General features: G+C 42.3%; 1 protein-coding gene across 4 annotated transcripts in view; it reads left to right on the top strand.

Moving 5' to 3' along the window:
• The window catches only part of LOC146201850 (cell division cycle and apoptosis regulator protein 1-like), a 178,730-nt gene that overhangs the window by 85,336 nt on the left and 81,318 nt on the right, over nucleotides 1-12,076 (top strand). For all 4 annotated transcript variants that reach the window (XM_084587811.1, XM_084587809.1, XM_084587807.1 and 1 more), the window contains 2 exons: nucleotides 9,094-9,316; nucleotides 11,008-11,085. In XM_084587811.1, the coding sequence (XP_084443937.1) occupies nucleotides 9,094-9,316; nucleotides 11,008-11,085 (301 nt within the window). The remainder of the gene's footprint in view (nucleotides 1-9,093; nucleotides 9,317-11,007; nucleotides 11,086-12,076) is intronic.

Here is a 12,076-nt window from a genome sequence, read left to right as displayed (position 1 = left end):
TTATTCGTGATGGTATTTGTTTAATTTCATGCAGTCTAAGGTTGGGGTGCGGGTTACTTGTATATGGTACGTATATGAGTCATGACATCGCATGACAAGGAAGCTTGCATACAAAGCATTTCAAAGCATTTCTGTTTTTTTTATCTCCTAGCAAGTAACGTGCTATTCATCTTATAGGTCAAATTTGTTTTGAGGTAAAATTCAGATGAATAGGGCTAGTAGAACACTATTCCGATATTACCATTCTTGCGTACTAATGTTTAACCTTCTAAAATTTCTTGCACATGCTAAAGGTAGAAAAGTGTCAACAAAGCTAGTTGGCTAAAATCTTCTTAAAAAAGGAAACATGTATACAGAGTAGTGTCACAGTTCACTCTCTTCAGGTCAAACTTCTAATCTCGAGCACACTTCACACAAGCGAACAATTACGGTAAGATTCCCGAGTGCAGTTACAGCTTTCTCAACTCAAGGGGAAATTCGTCAGCATCTGAGGCTTGAACCCCAGACCACATCTACCAGGTAACCTGGATAATTAGGATGTAGGTCAAATTCATTGATAACTTGAACCAAGATTTAGCGTAAAAGAATTTTCTTTCTGTTGCAAAAGTTCAAGGAGGATCTAAGCTTAAAGCTTTAATTTATAGCTGTGCAGCTGTGTTCAGGTTAACAATATTGTGTTTAAATTTCACTTCACCTTGAGTGATTCCCCCTTATAGGTTTCCTCTTCGATTTGATAGATCTGCCTTGACTTGCCAGCTTCAAGCTTTCTTGGTTTATTTAGTTGCTATTTATCTCTGTTTCCTTTGTAGCTAGCATATGACCATGCAGAGGTGGATGTTATGGATTAATTATTTGTTTAGTAGTACCTGGTTAGTATTTTGCTAGCTTCTAGTTGTGTTCCTTTTAGTGTCTTGGAACAAGGTCTGTGTTTGATGTGGCTGGGTGCCTTGCATTCTTGCATTTTTACACACGTGCTTATGGTGTCGTGCTTTGGGTGCAGTTGTGTGTACGGTCCAATTTCTGTGGCATTTCCTCTTGCAAGCTGTCCTGCTGCCCATCTCATTTATTTTTGGTGTCCACTTCCTATCTTGTTCTTTCTCCAGTCTTTTTTGCTTTTACATGCATGGTTTGCCATGTTTGTTCTAGCAGAGATAAAGTTGGGTTGACACTTGTGAGAAGATGGAATGGGAATGTGTTGATTATATCAATTTCACACCAATTCCTTTCCTCCAGTGTGGCAGCAGACTTTACGGCCTCTTCTTTCCTGTTCGCCTCTTTCTACTTTGTTTCTGCCAGCTTGGTAGCTTTGCTTGTCCAAACCACGTCTGAGCAGCTCCCCATTTCCTGAATCCACGAGGAGGGACAGAATTTGGCCAACCAGTAACATTGTGCACCTTTTCTATATATCCATTTGCGCCGTTCTGCCCTCGTGAATATTTTAAAGTGAGCATGCTGAACTCCTTTGAAGGTTAAAGGAAGAGTAATCTGCTTCACTGTGAGCAAGTGTTATTAGAGGTATTAAAACCTAACTTAGCAAGCATTTTTTCTTTTCTTCAGCGTTTGAGACTGAAAAATGTCCTGGTTGTGTTTTTTAAAATTGCTTTCTGAACGTCAGTGCTGACCTGTAGGAATAGCAGCTCTAGGTTGTGATAGGCTCGGCAGCAAAGCCCAAATTGGGCACCATTGACACTGATTGGTGTGTTGCTGGTCTTTTCGGTTTTCTTTCTTTTTTTTTTTTTATCTAGTGCACCATTCTTGCTGCGCAACAAAATTGTCAATTTTTCAAATGCTGTTAAAGATGCCTCGTTCATTTAGTCATCATGAAAGAGGCTGCACAGGTTAGAGCACTGCACGGGCCTGATCTTCCGGTCCTGGCCCGGCCCAAGCCTACCAGTTTAAGCCCGAGCCCAGCCCGGGCCTGGCCCAGACCGGACCCACGTTTCCATGACTAGGCCCGCCTGAGGCCTGGCAAAGTCTGCTTAGATATCTAGAATATGTACTGCTTAACCAGTACATGAGAAAAAAAAAAAACCTTATAATATTCTTCTCAGCAGAGAAAGGCACAGTTATAGTGCCCGCAGAAGTAAAGGTTTGGAAAAGAAATTTTTGGGAAGACATTTTATTCAGTTACAATATATGTTTAAAAGCTATGGATTATAGGCATTTTAAATATATGGCACCTTATTAGAAATTAGCTATTTGGCCAAGTTCTTTGCTTAAACACATAGATTCCTAAATCAATACGCTCTAATCTAATGCTGTTTCACAGAATAGGAACTTTTTTTCGGGGGCGGGGAACGAAGGCAGACAATCGAAGGCCATATTTGAACAAACTGCTGTGTGCCGAGCAATCGATTAAAGGTCTTCCAGCAGCTCTTATGAGGCTTGAGATGTCCAGTTCTTAATGATTACACAAAACCAAGAAGATATAGAGCGCCTACTCATAGGTTCGACAGTGCTTGCTCACTGGTATTGTGTACTTCAGGAGGCGCGTGCTTGTGCAAACACGCTGTATGTCATGCGTTACATCCCTCCATAAGGCCTTCACTGTATATTAAAGCTGGCTGCTGGGTTTCCCCGCTTTTTCTTTTCAACTTTTTGGGCTTATATTTTTTAACAGCGCCAGGTATGCACGTGCGAAGTTAGTACTTTGACAAACCACATGAGTGGCCTGATTAAACCCGGTCTACAAATAAACTTTCTCTCATTCTGCATCAACAATGGTACCACTGTAGTGGTTTATTCATGAATCACTCGATCGAATTTTTAGGCAGGATTCCTTCATTTCTGAAAGAAGCTGTGCACAGCTGGGCCCACCACTTCAAGCCTGGGCCCGGGCCAGGCCCGCAACATCAAGCCCGAGCCCAGCCTAGGCCCGGCAAAGCAGCATTTTTCCAGCCTGGCCTGATCTCGTGCAGTACTCTAGCACAGGCCCCTAACATTTTGTTAACTCTTCTTTTTTTGAACAGCAGAAGGCTAATTTTTATAAGTTAGTGTTTGTTAAGTATTAACAGTGATGTATGCTTTGTATACAAGGCACTTGCACACATACGGGTGTACAGTTGTTGATTGCTGCAGTCGAAGTGTGTGGACTGGAGGTGAGACGTGCCGTTATGTCCCCTGTGTTGTGGCTAGCTTGCAAACGTGGCCAGCTCGTCTGGTGACAATGTAGTAAGAGCATAATGGGATGGAAATTTACTGTTGCTGAGTGTGCCTATAAATAAGATATGCTGATAATATTTCTCACAAGCTCTACAGATACCCCATCTCACTTAGCAGCTGACATATTAGTTACGAGTACAGAAAATACTTCTCGAGTCAGCATATGTAATAATAATAATTGGTGCACAGGAAGGGAAAGGCGCAGTTTCTGTCACACTTGTTAGATACTGTGCCTTTCCCTTCCTGTGAACCAATTATTATTACAGATGCTGATTCTGGGAGTATTTTTTGTGCTCTTAACTAATATGTCATCTGCCAAGTGAGATGGGGTGGGTATCTATAGAGGTTGTGAAGAATATTGAAGGATTGGAATATGCTTGATTTCGCTGCCTAGAGGTGTAGGAGGTAGTTGTATACCTCGACATTTATGGTGCTGTGACGTGCACCAGGACATGCTCCTGTTAGCATGTTTCTTTTAAGGTTATGTTTCACTGGTTAAAACAAGATAGCATTGATTGAATCTGTGCTTGTTCAGCTCCTGGGGATAAAACTGCTGCTACAGCTGATTAGTAATTGGCATTTATTTTGTGTCCTCAGTGCCCCCTTGTAATAGAAGTTGTAAACGCTCGCCAAAATAAGGTGCAGTATATTACATTGGGGTTTGCAGGGAGCACAAACATTGAGAGATGCGAGAATAGCATGTTACATTGGCAAAACATGGGAAAGTTGTTTTTATGCAGTGCTCATAATAAAGCACTGATGGGTCCGGGCATTCAAGTCAGTTTCCTTTGGTGCAGTTTTGGTCTTTGCGAAGGTGCCCTGCTCTGTTGAACATTTATTCCAACAGTTGCAATATTATACTCGTGATTAATTATCCTAGTTTCCCACGGTTCTATGAGAAATTTTAGATCAAGCATTTCTCATAAAATTGTGTGTTAGCTGCCACATTTTCTTTTTTGATGCTACATCATGTTACGAGCATCAGCAGGAACGAAAGCATGATGGAAAAGCGACTGTGTCATCTTAGTTGCATGAAGGGGGAGTTTGAGGTTCAGAAGGATTTTCAAAGAAATATTATTAGATTGCAGTCTCAAACTGTTCATTCTAACCACAACTGAGGCCCCCCATCCCCAACAAATGCAGACTGCATTTAGAATATAGAAGCAGTCGATACATTGCTGCTGTTTTTGAGGCAACAATTCAGATAGTATAGAAGAGCAAAGCCAAACCTGTACTATGTTAATGCACACTGCCTCCCAAGCAGCAGCAGCAGCAGTAGCTGTTGTCACCATTGCTACTTACGCGTTTCGAACTGTCCAGTCCTGTGCCTGTTCACCCTTCCTTTCTTCCTTTAGTCCATTCAACTCTTTCATCTTTCTATGTCTTCTTTTCCTCAATGACCGACCCTGCATGTTTTCTTCATTCAAAGCCACTTTCTCCTTCCCACTTGCATGCCATACTCTTCCCCAAGGTCAATAAAGAAAAAAAACAAAAATGCTGGCTTCTCCTAGCAACTTTCAAGCCTAGGGGGCAAAGGCTGCTTTAGCTACCTTGAAAAAAGCTTAAATAAAATACTTCACGCAGTATTCATACTTTGATTCTGAACATAATATCAGGTGCATATTGAAGCATTTTTATTTTTTGTCTTCTGTGGAATTTAAAATTTTCCTCCGTGTAAAGTTAGGGGCTTTAGTCATGGATTTCAGCGGGTCCACGCAGGACAAAACGCTGTACGAATTGATTACAGATTTAATGGAAACACATATTGGACCCTATAGTGCAAAGAAATAGTTTCTGCACTGAGTTAAAATCATCAGTGAGACCAGACTAGTCTGCAGAGGCCATTGAACTGTCATTTGTGAAAGAGATTTGCAGGAGAGATGATTGACCTTGGCAAGGGCCCCAACTACATTACGTGTACCCTGCATCACATGATGCTTTGTTTGTAGTGCTCGCTCGCATGCTGCAACAGTGAGCAGCATCAGGAGTGGGTAGTCTGATGTTTTCTTAGTGTGCAAGTTGTGGAAGTTTTTGAATTCGACTCGAGGTGAGCGCTGAGTAGTGTTGAACATTGTTCGAAAGCTCAAATGGCATATGCATCATGCGAAATGACCAGCTAATTCTAGTTTGGAAAAAAAAGAAAACATGCACAAACAATAGTTTCTTCCTGTGTTATATCATTTAGAGTGAGTGCACTGATGATAGAGAAGTTGTCCTCTATTAACAAGGTGCCACATTCTAATCACTAAGAGACCACTTGCGGTAAAAATGAAGCATTTATAAGCTAGAAAAGGTAAAAAATAAATGCAGGTGTCATTATTGCCAGCTGATATCGCAAGTAAAATGCATGCATTTACACTGATTTTGGGGCTCAGGTTCAAAGGTAACCCAAGCTAAAGTCTGATCGTGTAATGGAAGCGGCGCATTTTTTGCATGATAGCAAACCGCGATACGTTGGGGCGCCACCAAAGCATACTTCGGCTCGCTGCATGTGCATGTGCGGCGGAGGAGTTGCACGAGGTGGTGTTCTCGCAGTGACAGAAGTGATTCTGCCAAAGCAAAACAGAGGTATGAAGTACTGTTGTGCTGCCGGCTACTGCATGAGTATGCAGAACACTAAAAAATGAGATCCACCTGATACTATACCGATTTCCTTGTTAGCTCTTCTGCGTACGGTCATTTTTGAATGAAAAGGTCTCGTTCCGAGACGTCTCGTATTTGTTGTGGAAACGAAAAGAGCCAAGTTTTTCTTTCTGCATAAACTCGGAGAAATCGCCAATTGACTGCGATGGCTTGGAGAGAGGTGTTGGGAAGTTGCAAGGTTTTATACCACACTTAAAAAAAGAAGGGAATGAAGAATTGTCCTGCGCCTCGCGCCTTGGGCGTGACTGGTTCCGGCCGATTCGTTATGGGGTCTTGTTGCTTTGTTAGTGCTCTGAAACTAACCGAACCGACCAAAATTGAGCATGCCACGTCTGCACACAAGACAGGATGGGTGCTACCACCCATCCTGTATTTTTTGTTGTTTACGCTTATTTCTACATTTCTTTTTTTTTTCTTTTTCTTTTTTTTTTTTGTGTCGCCGTGTGTTAAAGCTGCCAAAGCAGATTGCTTTCATTTTGTCAAGGAAGCTTCTTTCTCTGTGTATCCATTTTTGTTTGTGATAAGCAAAACTTTCTTTGGGATTCATGGTGTTATCCGTCACATGAGCAAATGAACAACGTGCTTCTACTCAAGTCTCCTATAATTGCCTGCTGGTTAATGAGAACGTGGAGTGGGAAGTGGATGTGTTCATTCTGAGGGTGTTTGAGAAATGGTACGGCCAATATTATCACTCCAGAGGAGCAAGGGAGAAGGCAACAAGTGTGGGAGATTTTATCTTGTACTCTTGAGCTTGCTTGAAAGGTCTTTTGGTGACCTATGACGCGCGATGTGCTGCATACAGCAATAATGTTAACTGTAGTATGCATTCGAAGGTTCAAGTAAAAGATAAGTAGTGTTATGTTAATGCATGCCTTAATGAGTTCAGTAGAGCATCCAGTTGGGCAGTTTGATATAGGTTCATGGTTGAAAATGAACAGCGCACAAAAAACTAGGGACCAGAAGAAAGGTGGACATGGGACCTTTCCTGTGTCCACCTTTCTTCTGGTCCCTAGTTTTTTTTTTATCCATGATCTTATTAAGTTAACCCTTCACATAGTAACTATGATCAGTTTGACCAAGGAACCAAACTATCTCATTACTCAATCGCAGAATAGATGGTGAAATAGTTTTATCTGTGGCTGCTGGCTATTTACTGAATGCAAAATAGAGGCGACTTCCTGTTCCCTTACTTTGCATTGCAGTGCTGGTAGCATATGCCTTTCAGACATGCTGTGTCCATGTTGTCCCTGTTTGTAGACACACATAATACCAACTTTCTGCAGCAAAGTAACTTTAATTTAGTTTTCTTTGTAAAGCTAAAAGTGCTGCAAATTGGGTATTGCAAATTGGGTATTGCAAATTGGGCCATGTGCTGCCGTCTAGCTCGGTGAGTAAGTAGGGGCCAAGGTAATGTTTTACATCTTCAGTTATTCAGCGTAACATCAATGTTAGTCCACCAGCCGACTACTTTGGACGCATCTAGCAACACCCGGTTGGGTGTAAGGTCTGTGTATTGGCATCTAGTTTCGATCGCACTAGAATTTAAATGCAGATTTAGCACAGCGAAGGTCCCAGTGGTCTATGTGAAAGGGTCATTTAAGTTTGTGTTTTTGTTAAGTTGTATGTTTTATGTACTTCTGGTAAGTTTGATGTAACCAAATATTTGTAAGACAGCCTGTAGTCTACTCGTATGTATGCAAGGTGGCTGTCCTGGCTTTATTTACAAAGGTCTCAGGCATGCCACTAACGTGGCATGCCTGAGACCTTTGTCTTTTTGGCATAAATCCTTTCAAGAAGCCTTGGAGAGAGGGTTTTATCTGTCATAAGTAGGAATAGGTGTATTCCAGAGAATGCCAAAACATTAGTGAACAAGGAGACATTTTGGGAGATGCTTGTCTGCATTAGCAGACATGCAAAAACACTTGAGCAAAAATAAGGGCATGTTAAAACAGAAGGCCCTCTTATGCAGCTATTACCTGGGCAGGGAGGAACCTCATTTACCTAGTGTACAGGGTGATCCACTTCTAGCTATAACACGGCCACTGCTTTCAAAGCATCATTGCGTCCGACCCGGCCATTCCATAAAGCTAGACGGCAGGCCCATGCGAAGCATCACCTCCGCGTCCCACTGTGCATATATCGCTTTGCTTCAATACACGCCTGCATTCGACGCAATGCTGCTTTAAAAGCAGTGACCGTGTTGTAGCTAGAAGTGGATCACCCTGTACAATGCCTTGTAATTGCACCCCTCTTCCAGTTTCCAGTGCACAGCATGCTGTCATCCAAAACCTAATCTCCTTCAAGCATGGTGTCCACAACGATGCATTCTTTATTAAGCCTGTTTAATAGCAGCTGTTCTTGCTTTCCTTTCACAAGTAAAATAGAAAGGGTTTTGATTCTGTTTGCTTTAAATTTTTAACCGTGGGCTTTGTTCTTTTATTTTATGTGTTCTTGCCTGTCATTTGGTAGTATGATGCTATAAATTTTGCAAAATTGCAAAGTAACTGACAGCAAAGTAGTATAGCCAACTCTAACTTAAGTTGGACTCTGTTGTCATTACAAAAAGCTTCCATGTGTTTTCAGAATTTATTTCTAAGTATTTCTAACTAATTTTTTTTCTGAGGCTCAGCTTATGTCAATGTGTTTTCTCATTAGGTTTAAAGTCGCAACCATATAGGTGCTATACCACACTGTACTAGGTACATGCAGCTGTGGTATAATGGAGAGCAGCATATGCACTTAGAACGATGGATATAAGGAGCATGGGAGCCTATTACAATACAGTACATTTCCCAGTACAGTGTATGGCAGACAGTTAAGTTAGAAGTGACACCATTCAGCGACAGACATATATTTTCCATTCATGGTGAAACCAAATGCACTCCTCTGCAATGGAAAATGGTCACATATGTTACATTCATTCTTTTTTTTCTTACGTGTGTCGGGATCAATGCTCTTGTGTAAATTTTTTTTCCCCCTGATTTGGCATGTGAAGACCTTACCTGTGACAAGCTAGTGGCATCATTTGTTGCCTGCAATAAGTAGCGCTCAGGGAGTGCATGATGGTTAGTCCTCGAATGCTCGCTGCCCTCGCTGACCCCGCAGTGCAGCCATCACCGCCAGAAGAGTGTAAAGCTTAGGCCCTGCGTAGGGAGGTAGTGGGGCGGTTCGACGACGTCCGGCAGATCGAGCTTGGTGGGGAGGTGCACCCTCGGCTGGCAGCGGGGCAGGTGGGGGGGTGGGGGTTGGGGCGGGCAGGGTTGACGGCGGCCCCTGTTTGGCCCGCAGGTATCGCTTCGCCGAGATCTGCTACCGTAGGGAGAACCCCTCCCCCAACGGCGCCAAGGTTCCAACGGCTACCCTGGAAAAAGTGGTGCTGTTCTTCCCCGACGTGTGGCGCTGCATGCCCACCCGACAGGAGTGGGCCGACCTGGAGCTGCGCCTGCGCAACGCAGACGACACAGCAGCTGACGACTCGGCAGCGGCAGGCGACACAGCGGCTCCTTCCAAGGCACTCGGCCCTCTTCCTTGCTTCTACCACGCCTCTCTTCCCCGATTGCTCACTTTCTTGTTGGCACAGCATAGCCATTGGGGTTTTTCTTGGTATTTTGTAACTGCATTGGTCGTCAGTTGGTCCTCCACTGCTCGAGCCATGAATCGCCCAGGACGTGCCACTGCTGCTCCAGCCACGTCGAAAAGAACAACTGACAACAATTTGCTTGGGAATACAGCTTGAACTTTTTGTTGTTTGCTCTCCCTCTCTCTCCCTTTCTCTCTCGTCATGCTTTAGTACAGGTTCTCGCTTTGGATATACTGTTCGACATTTTTATGCTAGTTCCTATATGGTGGCATCATCTGTTTTATGTTATTCTTATTTATTTTTTAGACATCAAAATGGTGGCATTGAAAGCCATCCCTTGTTTTCAGATGTCAACGTTCATCGCAAGATCTGTCATCACTGAAAAAAGGGAGGAGGGGGGCATCATGGTGGAGTGGGGAGATGAAGTCGCATAAAGAGGGGTTGCAAATATATCTACTGACACAAGTTTTTTTGCTAGAAGAATATTTTTTTGAACTTGCAGGCACTGAGTTGAGCAATAATTGATAATATTTTTGAAATATAACGAGCACACCATGAGTCTCCTATTAGTGTGAAGTTGAATATGAAAGTTTAAGAAATTGTTAGTTTTGTGAAGTTTAAAAAAAAAAAAATGTAGGATTTGTCACACACCAAATCCTGCTTTTAAATATGACCAAATGAAAGCATAATTATTTTTTCTATGGTGTGCTGTTTAACAATTATACTTGCTAGAGCAATTTTAAGACTACTAGTGTGCTTTATATACTTGACTGCTTTTTTTTTAATTATTACTGGTATTAGCCTGTCTTATAAGCATAAGCAGTACACCAATGATAAAGTGGTAGAAGCTACCATTTGAAGTTTTGGAGGATGTGTATTGCAAAACACACTATATTTAACACTAACATAGTTTCTTGTGCTGTCATTAGTGCATTTCAGCTAACTACAATTCAGTCTAGTAACGAGGGTGAGATACCTGCAGACATGTGCAAATTCGTCATATTTAAGGTATAGGAGGTGTTCAGTTTTACTGGTGTACGAGACGTTACATATTCATGTTTGTATGATGTGCTACTGGTTCTGAATAGGTAAAATTTTGACCAGTGTAGCTGAGAGGTGTATAGAGAGTAAGTAGTGAACTTAACTTTAGCAAATCATTCCTTTCTTACCAATATTTTACTTTAAAGCTTCATATTAGTGGCTTAATATCGAACTTCTGAGATGTGAAATTTTTACTTATATAGAATTTGCTCGTATATCCTAACTTCTTACTGCTATTCTTCCATCTCTCTCATTTATTCAGCTTGTCTTGACAGGAGTTTTGTGGTGTCATGTCTGCCAAATTAAAATGTGGCACAGCCTCAAGCCTTTTTCTTTCAAGTGTCGTAATGTCGAGGTATGAGCTTGACTAGTGTTTTGCAGATAATTGCAATCATCTTAGTTAAGGAGCCGATGCTGGAATCACTGTTACCTCTTGCCAGATTGTAATGTAAGTGGTTCACATATTCCAAGTAATGGGTAGCCATGGTTTTACACTGCTTTGTAGAGTGTGCTTTTTATTTCTTGTGGCTGACACTTGTCTTTTACTCTATCTTGAATGCTGCTGTCTCAACAAAACACAGGAAGAAGAGAGTGCTGCAGTGGAGACTGGTACGAAAGAACCGACACATTATGCTGACTTGGACCCTAAAACCATGAAGGTAAGTTGCAGTAGTAAACTATAATGGCTTTGCTTTCAAATCGGTGCTCTAAACATTTCATGTACTTCAAGTTTTTTTTTGTCTTAATGTGGTATCAAAAAGTATAAGCAGTAAAGCCTGATTGATATGTTCTCAGTTCAGTTCTCAGTTCATGTGCTCGAAATTGCACGCATTGAAAGTGTCCTGTGGAGTTGCACTTTCTTGCTCCCACTTGGTACAATACGGATAATCTCAGTTTCCAACACTATGTTCAAAGTGATTGCAAAACCTTGTCAGCATAATACGCTTAACATTCAACTGCACATGTCCACACATACAACTTTGCTGAAGCTGGGGGAACGTGACAAAATGCTGAAATGCAGCAGCAGTTAACCACCGTGGATATACTTGGCGAAGCACCAGATGTGCTAATGTAGAAGCGAGCTGTTCTTGCAGAAACGAGACATCAAGAGAAACGCAGTAGCTGTGCCTAAGGGCAAGAGGGCACAGCATCTCTTAGCTACAACGACGCTGCTGGCCAGTTCATGCAACAGACCACGTTTCACACAACTTCTCACTCCCACTCTATGAGCTCGGGTTTATTGGTGAAGTAGCGTGTCGAAAGAAAACAATAGTATACTCTCCTTGATACAATTCCACTTCATCATCATCAGCTGAACTATACTTACTGCAGGGTGAAGGCCTCTCCCATATTCCTCCAATTAGCCCAGTCCTGTGCTAGCTGCATCCACTTGACCCCTGCGAACTTCTGAACCTCATCCGCCCACCTAACTTTCTGCTGCCCCCTGCTACGCTTTCCTTCCCTTGGAATCCAGTTTGTTACCCTAAGCGACCATCGGTTATCCTCTCTTCACACTACATGTCCAGCCCATGCCCATTTCTTCTTCTTAATTTCCACTACAATGTCGGTAACTTGAGTTATTTCTCTGACCCACTCTGCATGCTTCCTCTCCCATAACGTTACCCCTACCGTTTTTCGTTCCATAGCCCT

The sequence above is a fragment of the Amblyomma maculatum genome, chromosome 1 (assembly GCF_055883805.1).
Source record: "Amblyomma maculatum isolate TAMU_Amacu chromosome 1, ASM5588380v1, whole genome shotgun sequence".
Taxonomy (NCBI): Eukaryota; Metazoa; Arthropoda; class Arachnida; order Ixodida; family Ixodidae; genus Amblyomma; species Amblyomma maculatum.
The sequence above is the reverse complement of the archived record's forward strand: the minus strand, read 5'-3'. Positions and strand labels throughout refer to the sequence as shown.